The sequence below is a fragment of the Pseudophryne corroboree genome, chromosome 3 (assembly GCF_028390025.1).
Source record: "Pseudophryne corroboree isolate aPseCor3 chromosome 3, aPseCor3.hap2, whole genome shotgun sequence".
In the NCBI taxonomy this organism is placed as follows: domain Eukaryota; kingdom Metazoa; phylum Chordata; class Amphibia; order Anura; family Myobatrachidae; genus Pseudophryne; species Pseudophryne corroboree.
The window spans coordinates 428621046-428641079 of record NC_086446.1 but is presented as its reverse complement, the minus strand read 5'-3'; the positions used below and the strand labels follow the sequence as shown (position 1 = coordinate 428641079).

The 20034-nt window shown below is 44.2% G+C and overlaps 2 protein-coding genes across 10 annotated transcripts in view; one reads left to right on the top strand and one right to left on the bottom strand.

Moving 5' to 3' along the window:
* The window catches only part of MANBAL (mannosidase beta like), a 46583-nt gene extending 41406 nt beyond the window's left edge, over positions 1-5177 (bottom strand). Inside the window, exon 1 of one of the 3 annotated variants that reach the window (XM_063960361.1) lies at positions 4977-5177. Coding sequence is in view for 1 of the 3 variants with exons in the window: in XM_063960356.1 (XP_063816426.1) it covers positions 4786-4800 (15 nt within the window). In the remaining 2 variants the exon portion in view is untranslated. Of the gene's footprint in view, positions 1-4785; positions 4841-4976 lie in introns of those variants that run through there. The other 2 variants (XM_063960359.1, XM_063960356.1) reach the window with 2 other exon arrangements.
* GHRH (growth hormone releasing hormone) overlaps positions 1-20034 on the top strand; it is a 219007-nt gene that overhangs the window by 177024 nt on the left and 21949 nt on the right. The window contains exons 1-2 of one of the 7 annotated variants that reach the window (XM_063960350.1): positions 2575-2653; positions 4764-4844. The exons of 4 other annotated variants lie outside the window; for them this stretch is intronic. In XM_063960350.1, the coding sequence (XP_063816420.1) occupies positions 2652-2653; positions 4764-4844 (83 nt within the window). In that variant the 5' untranslated portion in view covers positions 2575-2651. Of the gene's footprint in view, positions 1-2574; positions 2654-4603; positions 4845-20034 lie in introns of those variants that run through there. 2 more of the 7 variants (XM_063960354.1, XM_063960349.1) reach the window with 2 other exon arrangements.

The following is a 20034-nucleotide window of genomic DNA, read 5'->3' as shown; positions in this document are numbered from 1 at the left end:
GGCAGTTAAGAGCTGATTGACTGGTACTTTATCTCCATCCACTTAACTTCATCCAAGGCTTAGTAAATACACCCCTAAGGGCTCTATGTATTAAGCATAAAGAGGGGAGAGATAAACTACCAGCCAAACAGCTCCAAGCTGTAAAGGGGGTACACACGGAAAGATCTGTGCTTAATTTCTAAGCAATCTGACTAGATTGCTCAGAAATTAGACCAGATCTCTCCGTGTGTAGGCCCCATAGCGATAAGCTATCGCCAGTACTAGATTGGCCAAATCTAGTTAGATTGCTCATTTCACCACTGGGTGAAATGAAATGAGCGTTCCCCCCGTCCCCTCCTCACTCAGTACACATAGCGCTGTGTGCTGAGCGGGGGAGAGATGCGTGCTGAGCACCTCTGGGAGAAATATCCTCGTGTGTACGGCCCTTCATTTTTCAAACCCAGCCTGTAACATCGCAGTTAGGGGATGATTGGCTGATACTTTATCTCTCTCCACGGCTTAGCAGATAGACCCCCTAAGTTACATGGGAAATGCAGGTGTACTTAATAAAGTGTCAATTGTGAACAAGTACTGACGATGAGCACTATAGCACACAGTATAACATAGACGTATGCTTATAATGAAACTTATACCCCTTTCAGAACTATGGGGGTCATTCCGAGTTGATCGCTAGCTGCCGTTGTTCGCAGCGTAGCGATCAGGCTAAAAATCGGCATTTCTGCACATGCGTATGGGCCGCAGTATGCACGCGCAAAGTACTTTCACACAAAACTATGCAGTTTTACACAAGGGCGAGCGACGCTTTTCTGTCGCTCTGTTGATCGGTGAGTGATTGACAGGAAGTGGGTGTTTCTGGGTGGTAACTGCCCGTTTTCTGGGATTGTGCTAAAAAACGCAGGCGTGTCAGCTAAAAACGCAGGCGTGCTTGAGGAAACGGGGGAGTGGCTAGCCGAACGCAGGGCGTGTTTGTGACGTCAAACCAGGAACCAAACGGACTGAAGTGATCGCAAGGTAGGAGTAGGTTTGGAGCTGCTCAGAAACGGCATGAACATTTTAACGAGCAGTTCTGCTAACCTTTCGTTCGCACTTCTGCTAAGTTAATATACACTCCCAGAGGGCGGCGGCCTAGCATGTGCACTGCTGCTAAAAGCAGCTAGCGAGCGATTAACTCGGAATGAGGGCCAATATGTAGAGAGTGCCAATCGCACAGGATAATGTATGTATCAGATTATGAAGAAATGGACCCTCCTGTTTTACTTAATTATCGACTTATATAACTATTATAGTATGGGGTGTGCTACCACTTTCCCCCTTTCACACTACAAAACCTGGTCCAACCTGGGTTATTGGACAATGTTTCAAGCATATCACAGCTGCACTGCAGGCTGGACTAGGGCTATTGACGTGTCGTCCCTTTTCAGACAGCACCCGTGTCTCATGCTGCCTGATCTGCCGGCACTTAGAGACAACATCACCTCCAAGCAGAGCTGATCTGCCTCTCTGGCCCTTTTAGCGTGACCCAGGTCAGATAACCCAGGTCGTGCTGTTCACACAGCAGCCTACCTGGGTCGGTCATGAGTCAAAGTCCTGGGACACACAATCTGAGTAGACCTTTTCACACCAAGCCAGGACCAGGGTTTCCCTGGCAATATCCTGAGTAGGTTGGTGTGAAAGTGGTAATACAGAGATATTTGTTTATAAAATGTAGACCAATATACCATCGCTGTAATACCCCTTTCACATCTCCAATGCCGGATCCCACCCGGGGATTAGAAACGGGTCCTTCCCGGGTGAGATCCGGCATTGGAGACTCTCCCTATAGCTTTCGGGTCGGTTGCCATAGCGGCGGGGGAAGGGGGGGGGGGTGGAGCCGGCGCTAGGAGATGAGCTCATCTCCGCGCCGCCTCTCCCTATCTAGTAAACAGGTCCCGGGTCACATCAACCCGGGAATCCATTTATGCAGCCACTGACCCGGTATTCAACCCGGGAATAACACTGCTTATAATAACCCGGGTTGAATTACTGGGTCAGGCGATACCGGGTTATTTGTGCGGTGTGAAAGGGGTAAAGGGGTATAAGTAGCACCATCATATTCTATAGCACTGTGCAGTGTGTATAACCATGTACTAATAATGTATTAATAATGAATATGGTGCATTTAATAATAACATAGACTATACCCTTTTAATGAACACTCTGCTCTGTATAGATGCCATCTACAGGCTAATAACCTCTGAAAATGTCTAGTCTGACAATATACAGCATTTTACTTTATATAATTTAATATAAATGCACACTGTAAAATAATACGGAGTGTTTTCTAAATTGATGATAAATATGCCATATTATATAGTGAATAGTATTAATGGTGAACACTGAACACACTGAGCTGTTACTATCAGCCTTCACTGTCTTATCTGATCTGGGAGAGATGTGTGTTTGTAAGTGGATAATAGCCCTATAGACGTCACCCCTTCAGTTTGATATGAATCTCCCAAGCCCCCCTTTCTCCTCCCACTAGGAGATATCAGGTATATAAGAATGTGGGTTTTAAATTGGATGTACTCACATCTGCTGCAATATACTTCTAGTGCAGTGAATAACTAAACATCCTAAATACTAGGGAAGAGAAGAAATCAGTGCTGCTGACGATGTAAGTAACTTCTTTATCCCACATTGGCTAGTACTTTGTATATAGTGGTTATTGATATAATCCTAATGCTTGCACAACAACTTCTTTAGGGTAATCTGCTGGTGGAGTTCTGGAATTTACTAACACTGTAGTAACTGTTTATTTGGAATGACTTCTTTACATATCTATGTCACATCGTTCAGGTTGTGATCACTGCAATGGTCCCAGATCATTCTGGTCTCTAATAATGCAGTCACCTCCTGATGAAATGATATTGATAACATTTCATTGCAACATCATAGTTTATATCACCCAGTAAGTTATTTTTCTGACTGTTAAAGCAGGTTTGGTAGTATGAAGGGGAATAACTGAGATGACAAAAGGGTATCCTGTCAGAATGTTGATATAATAAACATGTCGACATTCCAACTGTCATCATTCTAAATGTCAACATAACATTACACTTGAAACTAAGCAAATTCACTAGACAGTTACTGGTGTAAATATACCTACAAATATTAGTAATAGTTATTCAATATTAGTACAGATGATAAATAGAACACTGGCCATATTCATACCTCCCAACATGACCCTCTCCAGGAGGGACAGAATGCTCTGCTCCTGGACTTCCCTCTGAATGTATAATTGCCATCACCTGTGCTGAAACACCTTTCTTATCCATTAACCTGTTCAAAACAGGTGCCGGCAATAATAAATTAAGAGAAAAGTCCAGGAGCAGAGTATATTGTCCCTCCTGGAGAGGGTCATGTTGGGAGGTATGCCATATATGCAACTATGATCTTATGAATTATGTACCTTACATGTTCATATGTCTAGTCTTTCAATTCCCACAAGAAATAAAATATACTTGCACCTGTGTCCAACATTAAGTGGTATTAAAATTAGGGAGGTACCTTAGTGTATTCAATGACAGCATGAAACTTCTCTTACTGTTTCATGTGTATATTTCCCCCCAAAAAACCTGCACTAGAAATAATTCAATATTATGCATGAAATCTTGAAATGAATGACATGTTGACACTTTTAAATATACTGCCTTTTTAAGATGTAATGTTACTGCAAGCATAGCCTTCCAGGAATTAATGTGTGCACAATTATACAAAATGCAGTTTTCTGAGATTCTTCAGATAAGAGGTTAATGAGAATCCAGTAAAAATTTGTTCAGGTGGTATTCTAGGCAGGACAGTGAGCAATCACTCCAAAGCAGTTTTTCTCAAACTTGGTTTCAAGGTACTCTCAGACATATGTAGTACCCCTGTAGACCTATTGTGTTACTCAATAACAACACCTGTGATTCAGCTAGATGATCCACGAAACATGCACTTTTAGGATTACATGAGGAGCAGGTTTGAGAAACACAAGTCTAATGCAAATCACTTTAAATATTGTGCATGCTACTTTTCAGACAAATAGTTCTGACAATAGTGGATCACTCCAAAATATCAAGCATGCATGATATTCCAGTGTACATCTGGGCACAAAATCTATAATCTCTCTGCCTGCTCAATATTCGGAGTGTTTTTTCATGTCCTGGTCCGTCAGAAACACTGCATGAGCAAATGTTTACTAAGTGCTCATTAACTGCTCATCTGAATGGGCCCTTTCAGTATTGAGCACAGAGATCTAAGCGTTTAACTCTAATCTGTCTGATCAGAAGTAGGAGTAGATGAGAACCTTATGAATTTGCATTCAGCAGTTCACATCAGCTATATGAGATTTACATCAGCATCTATGAGCCATTTATTCTGTAGCGTTCTATTGACCAGTAGATTGCCAATAGAGCTCTGATTTAATTATTAGAACACATAACTTGTTAATATTGCTCACCCACTGTTTCCAAACTCCAGTCCTCATCAAAGCATAACAGTGAATGTTTTCCATATCTCTTATTGGAGCACAGTTGTATTCATTACTGACTAACACATATTAAAAGAACCACATGTGATACAAATTATTTCATTTGTGGTTCTCTGAGCAGACCTGCACTGTTAAGGTTCCCTGAAGAAACATTTCACTCCCCTGATAATTTTACTAGTTTAAAAAAAATCTCATTTTGAGCTATGGAGATGATCACTTGGGTATCTTCCACATGTCTGCTTTTGTCTGTCAGGGTGTTGCACAGATCCCTTTACCTTGTGGTGCTGCATTTCGTGTTGTGTGTTCACTGCTATATTCTACATCCAAACTACAGGTATGTAATTATCTTCTAATAAATGCTGATATTGATAGCAACCTGACATGTCATCCCTTAAAAGCATACTTTCCTACTCTGCTGGACGGGACGGGAAACTCCCCATTTTTCAGGTAGTCCCCTCAGCCATACCTCACAACTTTTCGCGGGACAGTCCCGTTTTGTTTGGTACAGTCCCACCTGTGGGTCGCAGTGTCCCGTGGTTGTGGTGGTGGGGGGGAGGGCAGTTGGCAGGCTCCTTTCACCCGCTGCTCTGCCTAGCAGAGAGGCGCACAGTGTCTATTCACAGCAGACAGAGGGACTGGGGGCACTGCAGCAGCTCAGAGCGCTGGCCATGCCCCCACTGTGATATAAATGGAGGCGTGGCAGGAGGTCACAGCATAGCCGTGAAGCTACAACTCCTTTCCATGACAACTTTTCACATACTAAAAGTTGGGAGGTATGCGGCATGCCTCCGCCCTCCGGATCTCCTGCATTTGCGCACTTCCTAGTTAAGTGGGCAGGATGGGCATACCTCCCAACATGACCCTCTCCAGGAGGGACAGAATGCTCTGCTTCTGGACTTCCCTCTTAATCTATGATTGCCGTCACCTGTGGTGAAACACCTTTCTTATCCATTAACCTGTTCAAAACAGGTGCTGGCAATCACAAATTAAGGGGAAAGTCCAGGAGCGGAGCATTGTGTCCCTCCTGGAGAGGGTCATGTTGGGAGGTAAGCAAAGGCGATGGGGCCTGATGACTTAAAGAGCCCAGCCCCACACCAAGAGTGGTTATTTGCATCTCCTATCAGGCTTCTCCTGTAGAGAAGAAATCAAAAGTTGGCAAGTATGCTTAAAAGAACTGTATCTTCTATCAGGTACAAAATGCTCCATTCCTGGACTTCCCTATTAATTTATGATTGCTGTCACTTGTGTTGGAAACACCTTTCTAATCAATGAACTAATTCAACACAGGTGACAGCAATCATAAATTAATAGGGAAGTCCAGGAGTAGAGCAGATTATCAAATTTGTGATTTAACTTTACATCTGCAAAGTTTATCTTTTAGTGCAGTGGTTCCCAAACTTGGTCCTCAAGGACTCCCAACAATTCACATTTTCCAGGTCTCACAGAATCACAAGTGAAATAATTTGCTCCACTTGTGGATCTTTTAAAATGTGTCAGTGAGTAATGGATACAGCTGTGCACCTGCTATGTGACTTAGAAAACATTAATTGTTGGGGGGTCCTTGAGGACAGAGTTTGGTAACCACTGTTTCTCATACGTCCTAGAGGATGCTGGGGTCACATTTGAACCATGGGGTATAGACGGGATCCGCAGGAGACATGGGCACTTTAAGACTGAAAGGGTGTGAACTGGCTCCTCCCTCTATGCCCCTCCTCCAGACTCCAGTTTTAGAATTGTGCCCAGGCAGACTGGATGCACTCTAGGGGAGCTCTACTGAGTTTCTCTGAAAAGACTTATGTTAGGCTTTTTTATTTTCAGGAAGGACTGCTGGCAACAGTCTCCCTGCTTCGTGGGACTTAGGGGAGAGAAGTATGACCAACTTCTGGTGAGTTCAATGGCTCTGCTTCTGGCTGACAGGACACCATTAGCTCCTGAGGGTGATGATCGCTGGGCGCTCCCGGATGCTCACTCCCGCAGCCTGCCATCACCCCCTTATAGAGCCAGAAGTCAGAAGACAGGTGAGTAGCAGAAGATCAGAAGACTTCTCCAGTGACGGCATTCTGAGGTACCGCGCAGCGAGCGGAACGCTGCGCGCCATGCTCCCACACATACACAGGCACTGCAGGGTGCGCGGGGGGGCGCCCTGGGCAGCATAAATCCTCATTAAAAGTTAACTGGCAAGAGGGGACATTAGTGCCTGGGCACTGTCCTAACCCCCGCCAGTATAATTATTTGTTTAATTTGAGCGGGACAGAAGCACGCCATTACGGGGGCGGCGCTTCTTCCTCATTCTCACAGCTCACTGCTCGGCGACATTTCCTCTCCACAAGGCTGCAGAGACGCTGGTCCTTCCTTACACTGCTGACAAGTAGTTGAGAACAAGGAAAGAAGGGTACATCTGCACACTTGAATGATCTAAATTAACAATTTGATTGATTAGTAGATCAATAAAACCCCAATATACGTGTGTCTAAATTAGACTTTAAGCCTCTCTGGGGGTGCGACCCTATTACAACCAGGTATCAAAACATATAAGAAGAACTGGAAAGGCGGTTGTTGAGTTGGGTGCACAGTGTCAATTGATTGGATTGATTGTCAAAATAAAACGTAACTTTTATTACTTATATTAATATTAAGAAAGTCCTCGTTAAAGCTGCCCGTACAGCGAAACATGCATGTCGGCTTGTTAGTGGGCCACCACACTCCTTGAAATTGTATAGCAATGTTGTATTCTGTGTAATAGTTAGTGATGTTCTTACCAGCACCAGCACTGATCTCTATAGAGCCTTAGCATTCAGCAATTAGGATTCGCTCAGCAGGCTGTGTGTATGAGTTTATGAAATCAGACAAACCACCACTCAAGATAGCAGCACAGGGGATTACCCTAGGTTATTGCTGTAAACAGAGGTAGCAATTACTAGGAATCAGGAATTGTATTACAAGCATTGGTTTAGAGTTATATTATATCCTAGGGGTTATTGGAGTTAGCAGTGGTATTTATTATCTTCATAATCCCCACATAGGGGACCCATTACTTTATACTAGGGACAACTGACCTCTAAGGGTGTTAGGAACACTGCTCAAATATATATTATTCATTATTATTTTTCTCTTTCAACAATTTGGACGCCCTTAGTGGACTTCTCTATATGGAGCACACATTTGTATACCTAAAAAATACAAGTGATTAACCTTTCAAGAGGTGCACACCCGTATGTTCCGCTATGATAGTGCACTTATAATGAAAGCAATATTCTTTCAATAGGCACACATGTGTATGATCCGTGAATACCACACATATCAGTGAAGCAATATTCTTGCATATCCTCTTTCCTTTGCATGAATCAGTACTGCAACAATTGTTGCTTTTTGTTATATCAGTCCTAGGACAATTTGCAACATCTTTCCCTTTACTTCTAAACAAATGTGGACTGAAATACATTCACTCTGTGCCTATATTTGTAAACAATCATTACTGTAGTATCTCAGTACATCTTCCAATTGACCCCATTAATATACGGGGTATATTCTGATTACCCTAGATTTAAATCTATACATCTTATTCTCAAGACATATAAGTTTATATTATCCATGCGAGTGCCCTACACATTAATATTGTGTGAGCACCCCAGTACTCGTCACTGTTAATCTTTGACAAACACTTATATATTTTCACGGTTATTAATTCATCCAGAAGCAGTACGAAAGGAGATATACAGCATTCTGTAATATAAGGCACCAGTGGCACAATAGATATTGTATGTCTCAACCATCAGTACCATTGCAGTTAATGTTCTCTATTCAAGAGTAACTCACTGGCATATTATTACTAGGTGGGAAAGAGGCCCGAATTGTATCATATATTCCACCGTATCCATGCACCAGAGGCAGTGTCCCATTAGAAACACCCCACTATCTGTGGTTACATTTAATCTCCCCATACGATATCAACTATACCAAGGACTGGGAAACATCACCCAGTTTGTATCCTGAGTGGCTATTGTCTCACCCAAATAGTTATACTAGTTGCAGGAGTTATTATGGTGACCCCACTTTTTAAGAATCTGTCCCACACTTTCCTTTTTTTCTATATCACTTATGTGTTTGTATATGTCATGTTTTTAACCTCTATATTTTGCTGTATGTGTCCCAAGATAAGGACCTTCTTAATATTAATATAAGTAATAAAAGTTACGTTTTATTTTGACAATCAATCCAATCAATTGACACTGTGCACCCAACTCAACAACCGCCTTTCCAGTTCTCCTTATACTGCTGACAAGTATCAGGGTGCAAAATGGGAGGGGGGGCGCAGTACATATTGGTGCAGTATATTGGCATTTAAAAGCGCTACAGGTCTGAGGCATTTTTTTAGTGTTTTCAGAGTTGTTAGTTTGGCGCTGGGTTGTGAGCTGGCAAATCCTCTCTGTGTCCCTCTGACAGACTTTACTGTGGGTCTGTCCCCTATAAGCCCGGTGTGTCTGTGGGTGTTTGGTACACGTGTCGACATGTCTGAGGCTGAGTGCTCTACCCAGGAGGAGGCTGTATTAGGGACACAGACGACTGTGGGGGTGACCCTGTCGGCACCGCCGACTCCTGACTGGGTGAATGTCTTGAATGTGAATATGGCTCTTATCAGTAAGAGATTAGATAAGTCTGAGTCTCAGACCCAGGCATGGAAAAAATCTGTGGAGGATATGTTATTGCAAGTCCAGGACCCCTCGGGGTAGCAAAAACGTTCTTTTGCCCAGATGATGCACACTGATACCGACACGGACACTGATTCCAGTGTCGACTATAGTGATTCCAGATTAGATCCAAAATTGACAAAGAGCATTCAATACATGATTGTGGCTATTAAAGATGTATTACATATCACTGAGGACCCTGCTGTTCCTGATAAACGGGTCTGTATGTATAAAGAAAAGAAACCGGAGGTGACGTTTCCTCCCTCTCATGAACTGAACGCTCTATTTGAAAAAGTCTGGGAAAACCCTGACAGAAAGTTTCAAATCCCTAAAAGGATTCCGGTTGCTTATCCTTTTCCAACTGAGGACAGGAAAAAGTGGGAGTCACCCCTCATTTTGGACAAGGCCCTGTCGCGTTTGTCTAAAAAGGTGGCTCTCCCAGCACTGGGCACGGCGGCCCTTAAGGACCCAGCAGATCGTAAGCAAGAAACTACGTTAAAATCAATTTATGCGACCACAGGTACGCTGCTCAGACCTGCCATTGCATCTGCGTGGGTGAGTAGTGCTATTGAAAAGTGGGCAGATAACTTGTCATCTGACATAGATACATTGGATAGGGATAGCATCCTCTTGACGCTGGGTTATATCAAGGACGCTGCAGCATACCTAAAGGAAACTGCGAGAGATATTGGCCCTTGGGGATCAAAAGCCAATGCCATGGCGGTCTCGGCTAGGCGAGCATTGTGGATTTACCAATGAAATGCTGATGCAGACTCCAAGAAAATATGGAGTCTCTCCCATATAAAGGTGGTGTCTTGTTTGGGGATGGCCTCGATGATTTGGTATCTACGGCTACCGCGGGTAAGTCATCTTTTTTGCCTTCTGTTCCTCAGCAACAAAAGAAAACTAACCACTATCAAATGCAGTCCTTTCGGCCCAATAAATACAGAAGAGGGTGAGGCTCTTCCTTCCTTGCTAGTAGAGGGAGGGGAAGAGGTAAAGGATCAACAACCTTGTTGAGTTCGCAGGAGCAGAAGTCTTCCCCTGCTTCTGCCAAATCCACCGCATGACGCTGGGGCTCCCTTGCGGGAGTCCGCACCGGTGGGGGCACGTCTAAACCTCTTCAGTCAGTTCTGGATTCGTTCGGGTCTAGACCCGTGGGTTTTACAAATAGTGTCCCAAGGGTACAAACTGGAGTTTCAAGACGTTCCCCCCTCGCCGATTTTTCAGGGAGGTAGTAAGCGAGGCTATACAAAAGTTGTGTCAGAATCAAGTCATTATCCTGGTTCCCCCGTCACAACAGGGAGAAGGCTTTTAGTCAAGCCTTTTCGTGGTCCCGAAGCCGGACGGCTCTGTCAGGCCAATCCTAAACCTGAAATCCCTAAATTTCTACCTGAAGTTCAAATTCAGAATGGAATCTCTCAGGGCAGTGATCTCCAGTCTGCAGGAAGGAGATTTCATGGTTTCGGTGGACATAAAGGATGCCTACTTACATGTTCCCATTTATCCTCCGCATCAGGCTTACCTGAGATTTGCGATTCAGGATTGTCATTACCAATTTCAGACGTTGTCGTTTGGTCTATCTACGGCTCGGAGGATTTTCACCAAGGTGATGGTGGAAATGATGGTTCCCCTTTGCAAACAAAGAGTCACTATTATCCCGTACTTGGACGATCTCCTGATAAAGGCGAGATCCAGGGACCAGCTGGTGCGGAACATTGCACTCTCCCTGACAGTTCTTCAACAACATGGTTGGCTCCTAAACTTGCCAAAGTCGCAGTTGCTTCCAACAACGCGATTGTCGTTTTTGGGAATAATACTGGACACAGAACTTCAGAGAGTTTTTCTTCCAGCGGAAAAGGCTCTGGAGATCCAGAGTCTGGTCAAACAAGTTCTGAAACCAGCAAGAGTGTCAATCCATCAATGCATTCGGTTGTTGGGGAAGATGGTTGCGGCCTACGAGGCCATTCAGTTTGGCAGGTTCCATGCCAGAGTGTTCCAGTGGGACCTGTTGGACAAGTGGTCCGGGTCCCACCTACACATGCAACGGAGGATAATCCTGTCTTCCAAGACCAGGGTCTCACTCCTGTGGTGGCTGCACAGCTCTCACCTCCTAGAGGGGCGCAGGTTCGGGATCCAGGACTGGATCCTAGTAACCACGGATGCAAGCCTCCGAGGCTGGGGGGCAGTCACGCTGGGAGAAAACTTTCAAGGAAGATGGTCAAGTCAGGAAACTTGTCTCCACATAAACGTTCTAGAGTTAAGGGCCATTTACAACGGCCTTCTGCAAGCTGAACATCTTCTTCGAGATCTACCCGTACTGATCCAGTCGGACAATGTAACAGCAGTAGCGTACATAAACTGTCAGGGCGGAACGAAAAGCAGAGCGGCGATGGCAGAAGCCACAAGGATTTTCCGCTGGGCGGAAAAGCATACAAGTGCTCTGTCAGCAATCTTCATTCCAGGAGTGGACAATTGGGAAGCAGACTTCCTCAGCAGACACGATCTCCATCCAGGAGAGTGGGGTCTCCACCAAGAAGTCTTTGCAGAGGTGACAAGTCGTTGGGGAGTTCCTCAAGTAGACATGATGGCATCTTGTCTCAACAAGAAGCTTCAGAGATATAGTTCCAGGTCGAGAGACCCTCAAGCAATAGCAGTGGATGCACTGGTGACACCGTGGGTGTTTCAGTCGGTGTATGTATTCCCTCCACTTCCTCTCATTCCAAAATTTCTAAAGATCATAAGAAGAACAAAGATTCGGGCGATCCTCATTGTCCCAGACTGGCCAAGGAGGGCTTGGTACCCAGATCTTCAGGAATTAGTCATAGGAGATCCCTGGCCTCTTCCTCTGTGCGAGGACCTGTTACAACAGGGGCCGTACGTGTATCAGGACTTACCGCGGCTACGTTTGACGGCATGGCGGTTGAGCGCAAAATCCTAGCCCGTAAGGGTATTCCCAGTGAAGTCATTCCCACACTTATTCAGGCCAGAAAAGGGGTAACGTCTAAACATTACCACCATATTTGGAGAAAATATGTTTCTTGGTGTGAATCCAAGAAGGCTCCTACAGAAGAGTTTCAGCTAGGACATTTTCTCCATTTTCTACAAGCAGGAGTGGATGCTGGCCTAAAATTGGGCTTAATTAAGGTACAGATTTCAGCCTTATCGGTTTTCTTTCAGAAACAATTGGCCTCCCTTCCAGAAGTTCAGACTTTCGTGAAAGGCGTGTTGCACATCCAACCTCCATTTGGCACCATGGGATCTTTATGTGGTGTTGCAGTTCCTTCAATCACATTGGTTTGAACCTTTACAGAAGGTGGAGTTGAAGTTCCTCACTTGGAAAGTGGTCAACTTTTGGCCTTGGCATCTGCAAGGCGGGTGTCTGAGTTAGTGGCCTTGTCTCACAAGAGACCTTATTTGATCTTCCATGAAGATAGAGCTGAATTGAGGACATGTCAGCAAATTCTACCGAAGGTGGTTTCCTCTTTCCACATGAACCAACCTATTGTGGTGCCTGTGGCTACTGACGCTTTCGCTGAGTCAGTCTCTGTATGTGGTCAGAGCTTTAAAGATTTATGTTGCCAGAACGGCTCAGATTAGGAAAACAGAGGCTCTGTTTGTCCTGTATGCTCCCAACAAGATTGGGTGTCCTGCTTCCAAGCAGACCATTGCGCGCTGGATCTGTGGTACGATTCAGCGTGCTCATTCCACGGCCGGATTGCCATTACCAAAATCGGTGAAGGCCCATTCTACTAGAAAGGTGGGCTCGTCCTAGGCGGCTGCCCGGGGGGTCTCGGCGTTACAGCTTTGCCGAGCAGCTACTTGGTCGGGATCAAACACTTTTGCTAAGTTTTACCAGTTTGATACCTTGGCCGATGATGACCTCAAGTTTGGTCAATCGGTGCTGTAGGGTCATCCGCACTCTCCCGCCCATTCTAGAGCTTTGGTATAACCCCATGGTTCTAATGTGACCCCAGCATCCTCTAGGACGTATGAGAAAATAGGATTTTAATACCTACCGGTAAATACTTTTCTCTTAGTCCGTAGAGGATGCTGGGCGCCCGTCCCAGTGCGTACTGTATCTGCAATTATTAGTTGTGGTTACACACATGTTGTGTTACGTTTATTGTCAGTATGTTGCTACAACTGTTCATGGCGTTGGCTTGTGTTCTATTGAATGCCACGTTGTGCGGCATGCTTGAGGTGTGAGCTGGTATAAATCTTACCTTTAGTTTAACAATAAATCCTTTCCTCGAAATGTCCGTCTCCCTGGGCACAGTTCCTATAACTGGAGTCTGGAGGAGGGGCATAGAGGGAGGAGTCAGTTCACACCCTTTCAAAGTCTTAAAGTGCCCATGTCTCCTGTGGATCCCGTCTATACCCCATGGTTCTAATGTGACCCCAGCATCCTCTATGGACTAAGAGAAAAGGATTTACCGGTAGGTATTAAAATCCTATTTTTAGTGTATAGACTGCATCTTAAGTGATATTTCAGCTTCTGTGGCACGGTTAAAATGCTGATAGGTCATAACTGAGGTTGTTTCAGATTATGTAAATACAGAAAGCTCTAACTGAAGTTCATAACAAGAAAATAACAAAAAAAGATGATGATCATGAATCAGGCCACAGGATACACTTACTAGATTTCCCCTTTGTAAACTCCGGTCAGCTGATAAGCCCAGCCAATGACGTCTCACTCTGGCAGATGGGCTGCTTAGCTGGCAGTTCTGTGTCAGATCTTTGTCCTATGCGGGCTGCAGATATATGGCTCGATTCCATGTTCTGCCAATATCGATCTGTTGGGAAATTTAGAAAAATACAGCATGTTGAAAATCCCAGACTTGCTGAATTTCCAACATTTAACGATCCCCCGACCCAGGTATTGGGATAATCATGAATTGCCACAATTAATCATAAATGTATGGGTTCCATTACCTTCTTGGGCAGTTGAGGCTATGACTGGACTAAGCACTGGACTTCACACTCCAGTGCTTTGTACACTGCTCAAAAAAATAAAGGGAACACTAAAATAACACATCCTAGATCTAAATGAATGAAATATTCTTATTAAATACTTTGTTCTTTACATAGTTGAATGTGCTGACAACAAAATCACACAAAAATTATCAATGGAAATCAAATTTATTAACCCATGGAGGTCTGGATTTGGAGTCACCCTCAAAATTAAAGTGGAAAAACACACTACAGGCTGATCAAATTTTGATGTAATGTCCTTTAAAACAAGTCAAAATGAGGCTCAGTTGTGTCTGTGGCCTCCTCGTGTCTGTATGACCTCTCTACAATGCCTGGGCATGCTCCTGATGAGGTGGCGGATGGTCTCCTGAGGGATCTCCTCCCAGACCTGGACTAAAGCATCTGCCAACTCCTGTGGTGCAACGTGGCATTGGTGGATGGAGCGAGACATGATGTCCCAGATGTGCTCAATTGGATTCAGGTCTGGGGAACGGGCGGGCCAGTCCATAGCATAAATGCCTTCATCTTGCAGGAACTGTTGACACACTCCAGCCACATGAGGTCTAGCATTGTCTTGCATTAGGAGGAACCCAGGGCCAACCGCACCAGCATATGGTCTCACAAGGGGTCTGAGGATCTCATCTTGGTACCTAATGGCAGTCAGGCTACCTCTGGCGAGCACATGGAGGGCTGTGCGGCCCCCCAAAGAAATGCCACCCCACACCATTACTGAGCCACTGCCAAACCGGTCATGCTGGAGGATGTTGCAGGCAGCAGAACGTTCTCCTTGGCATCTCCAGACTCTGTCACGTCTGTCACATGTGCTCAGTGAGAACCTGCTTTCATCTGTGAAGAGCACAGGGTGCCAGTGGCGAATTTGCAAATCTTGGTGTTCTCTGGCAAATGCCAAACGTCCTGCACGGTGTTGGGCTGTAAGCACAACCCCCACCTGTGGGTGTCGGGCCCTCATACCACCCTCATGGAGTCTGTTTCTGATCGTTTGAGTAGACACATGCACATTTGTGGCTTGCTGGAGGTCATTATGCAGGGCTCTGGCAGTGCTCCTCCTGTTCCTCCTTGCACAAAGGCGGAGGTAGTGGTCCTGCTGCTGGGTTGTTGCCCTCCTACGGCCTCCTCCATGTCTCCTGATGTACTGGCCTGTCTCCTGGTAGCGCCTCCATGCTCTGGACACTACGCTGACAGACACAGCAAACCTTCTTGCCACAGCTCACATTGATGTGCCATCCTGGATGAGCTGCCCTACCTGAGCCACTTGTGTGGGTTGCAGGGAGGTCATACAGGCACGTGGAGGCCACACACACACTACTGAGCCTCATTTTGACTTGTTTTAAGGACATTACATCAAAGTTGGATCAGCCTGTAGTGTGTTTTTCCACTTTAATTTTGAGGGTGACTCTAAATTCAAACCTCCATGGGTTAATAAATTTGATTTCCATTGATAATTTTTGTGTGATTTTGTTGTCAGCACATTCAACTATGTAAAGAACAAAGTATTTAATAAGAATATTTCATTGATTCAGATCTAGGATGTGTTATTTTAGTGTTCCCTTTATTTTTTTGAGCAGTGTTTATCATTGTGTGCTGTTTTACATTCTTCATCTCACTCCTGTGTCCTATGCTTCTAAGGGGGATATTTAATAAACATAATTATCTAAAAAATAAAATAAAATAAAAAAGGAAAATTTGATATTCATATTTTCTGGAGATTGAGATAAGTTTGTTAAAAAAAATAAAAAATAAAAAAAAATAAAGATAAATCTCTCTTCTCCTGTGGCAGTTGGATTACAATCCAAAATACAAATAGAATATAATACAAATACAAACAGGGGAGCCACACCAACTGCCAGTGAGTCCGTATGGGGTGGCAGTTGGTGTGGCCCCCCTACATTTTTTTTTTAATTGACTGCTGTTTCAATCAAATGCCTGTGTGTTATGCTCCAACATTCCTGCAGTGGCACCGTGTATGCTACTCAGGCTATCCAGCCACTCCCTAGTACATCATACCTTTCCAGTGTCTCTCTTCCAATACCTCTAAATCTGGTGCTTGCCCTGGGGGCCGTGACGTGCGGTATCTGCAGCAGAGTCTAAACCTCCTTGCAGGGGCTCTTGGCGTTGTCTAAAGCCCCGTTTTCCCACCTCCACAAAAGTATCAAACCAGAACTGACCAAATGAATTCCCCATATTGCATTGGCATTCTGGCACTGACCCTCCAGCATCATCCCATTGATAATCATAAGTACAATTCTCAGCTTCTGAACTTCTCATTTACTTTGCTGTCACAAGTAGCTGTACACAATTGGTAAAACATTTTATTTTTTTTTACTTTTATTCAATACATTAGTGTTAAAAAATAAATAAATAACTGCAATAACAAAAAGGAGTAGAAGTTACTTGTGGTGGAAGGGGTCATGATGAGGCTTCTAACAAAACATGTTCCTGCATTGTGAGCTCTATAGTTCCCTGTGTACTTACTGGTTTAGTCTTATGTGACATCACGTTTACGTTTCAGTCTGCAATTGGATGAATGGTTCTCAGCCTTCACATTTGGGGGCAGATGTATTAACCCGGAGAAGGCATAAGGAAGTGATAAACCAGTGATAAATGCACCAGCCAATCAGCTCCACTATGCAAATTGACAGTTAGGATCTGATTGGCTGGTGCGTTTATCATCTTGCACTTATCGCTGGTTTATCACTTCCTTATGCCTTCTCCATTAATACATCTGCCCCACTGTACCATAGACTATGAAGTAATTTCCTTGTGTACTCAGCCTTCTTTTTTTATGTTCTGTTGTTGTCATTGGTAACTTTGCTTCACTATCTCTGTACTGACCTGACCATGTTGTTTATATCCTAGGCAGCCTAAGCTTAGGTCCTGTACATAAGTGAATGGAGCAAGAAATGTCATAAAGTAAGACCTAGCTGCTCTTATTAGAATACACTGGACAGGACCAGCACATAGAGTATACTTGTACTCTCTCTCTTAGCGGTAGATTTACTAAAGCTTCTAAAAGAGACAAGTGGTGGTGTTGCCCATAGCAACCAATCAGATTCTGTCTATAATTTTCTAGAAAGCAAGAGAAATGAAAGCTAGAACCTGATTGGTTGCTAAAGTGAACACTGCTACTAGTCTGTTTTAGAAGCTTTAGTAAATCTGCCCATTACTGTGCCAGAGATTCACCAATTTCAGAAACTGACCCACTTTCCTTGTACACTTCCCTGGTAAATTATAGCCCTGCCAAGTGCTGAATGATTCTGTGATTTGTTGCAATTTGCAGCAGCAGGCAGCGAGGACACAAAGCACAGCTTCATCCTCCCAAGGCCAGATCTTTGGACCTCCCCTTCTAGTATCTTTCCGAAGGGAACAGCAAAAAAGTGTGACAGAGTGATTACAAACATGTCTTTATTACGGGAAACTTATTTTATTTTTTATATATATATCATTATTTCAGAATGGTCTAGGCGAGTGACAATAATATGTACAAGACTAAAAACACTAAACCCTAAAATAGGCAACATGTATAAAATGTAGTAAAATATTGGCATACATAGAAAGTCTTTGCTGGACTGCTAACAGAAGCCCAGTGTAGGAATATACATGACTGAATTTTGAAAAAAAAAAAAAGTGAAGAAATAGATTGGAAGTGGGTGGGGGAAGATCAGTAGGGGTTCAGAACTACTGAGAAAGAGAGTGCCTCATTGTATCAATGTAAGGGAGATGTCTCTAGGGCATTTGTCTTGGGAATAGGCCGCATGTAAAGACTGAAGGGAATTCTATGGTTAGATACTCTGGCTACTACACGTTGGCCAAGGCTGAGGGGGATAGGGGAGTCTACTATCTGAGCGCAGTCAAGGAGCCCACACTGGATGAAATGTATGACCTAAATTGTGGAGGATGTAAGTTATTTTCTCCACGGCTGCCATACCGAAAATCCAATTTTTGTCCAGTATGGATTTCCACAAGGATGTGTGCAGCCTATATGGAAAAATATGGCTGCAGAGTCTCAAACAGACAAGTGAGGAAGAAAGAACATTCTATCCTAGCTCATGCATTGCCAAGCCTTCTGGGCCAGATTATGGTGGTGGGAAGGGTAGTCTCTACTCACACAGGAGTTTCTGGAAGTACTCCTGCTGGGAGCCGGGCTCTGTCATGCATCATGCTGAGGGTGCAGTGTTAGCTAAATATACACTTGCACGTGTTAGCTCACCATTTCCCACACAGCTCCCAGCCATTCTGGAGGTAGAGGACACCAGTAGCCACCAGAAGCAGGTCAGAGGGGGTCTGGGCATGGCTTGTGCGGGGTGTGGGAGACATGAGCACAGGACCCAGCAGCTGAGCCGATTATCTGCCGCCTTGTCACCCGCATTATCTGCAGCCCCATCGCCGACTCCTCCTCATGGTCACCTCACACAGGGTCTTACCCCTTCCTGCTAGACTCATTCACCTTCTCCCTCCACCGGTAATTGGCCACAGGTGTCCTTGGTGCCTCCGCCCTGAGCACTGCGGGGCACCTGGTGGTTCCTGCATCCATTTCCTGGTTACTGTTGCTATTTGTTGCCAAGTCCCAGCATAGCAAGTAACCTGGGGTTACAGCATAAGAGCAGTATACTGAGGAGGGAGGTGCCCTGTATATAGGGAGCACTAGATGGTGGGATATGGGGGTGCAGTGTGCATATTGGGGCAGTATATGGTGGGGGGGGGATGCAGTGTACATAGGGGGTGTGTTGTGTATCCTTGTCCCAAACGAAGCTCCGTTGGGCACCCTTCAGTAGTTGCTGGTGGCATCACAGAGGTAAGGAGCAGCGTTAGCCTTTTATATATAGATTAATTTAACCGTAAGTGGAATCACGAATGGATAGAGAATCCAGTCAATTTTGAATATGAAAGGTCGTTATAAATGGCAACTGCCACAACAAAACCTACCCCTACCCCCATTCTCTCTCTCCAGCACACTCACTTCATATTCAGCAATTGTGAAAGTCAGATCGATATTTTTAATTAATTAGCAGCAGGCTGTAACATCTCCCTGTATGATCGCTTTCACTTTAATTTGGTCTGTGTGGCAGCCTCTAGTGTCTGCCAGCACACATAACAGAGTTGGGGAGCAGCCTAGCCTTTTATTATATAGGATTCCTTTTGAAACACCTCATGAGCAAATATTGACTGAATGATGACCAAATGCTTATCTGAGCTGGTCCATAATAGGAGATATCAGCGTAGTCAGGGAGAAGGCAATACAATTTTAATTATTATCAAAGATCCATGTATACCTGCAAAGCTGATCTATTTCATAGTTTAACAATATTCAGCTCTTCATTTTACTATGTTTTCCCATTTTAATCTGTACAGAACTAATATTAAAAAAAAAAAGATAAAGGGTAACTTTAACAAAAACTTAATTCAGCAGTGTAATTGTGTAGCACTGTGTAATTGGTTGGCACTAAATAACCAACGGTCACTAATATGAAGAGCAGAATAGTATTACACTGTGATATGCCGTAGCATGGCAATATAAGATATCACAGTAGATAATGTGTATGAATGAATAGAAAGAAGTAGCATGGGAAGTGATGAATTTTTCTAGACTGCTGTAATATGTTTTTGATGGTAGCCTGTAAGCTAAGTGTGCTCTTAAGATCGAGGTCAGAATGTCCAGACTTTATTCCTCTTTCTTCTCTCAAGTTCATTTCTCGGACCACTGTCACTTCCTTTCATCTTCTATATTACATTATTAACCCACCTGCTGCAGAAAGGCAAGTCCATCAAATAATATTATTTTTAGCTATGGCCAATTTCCTGAAAGGGTTATATGATCAAAACCTGATGGCATTTAAGTAGAGC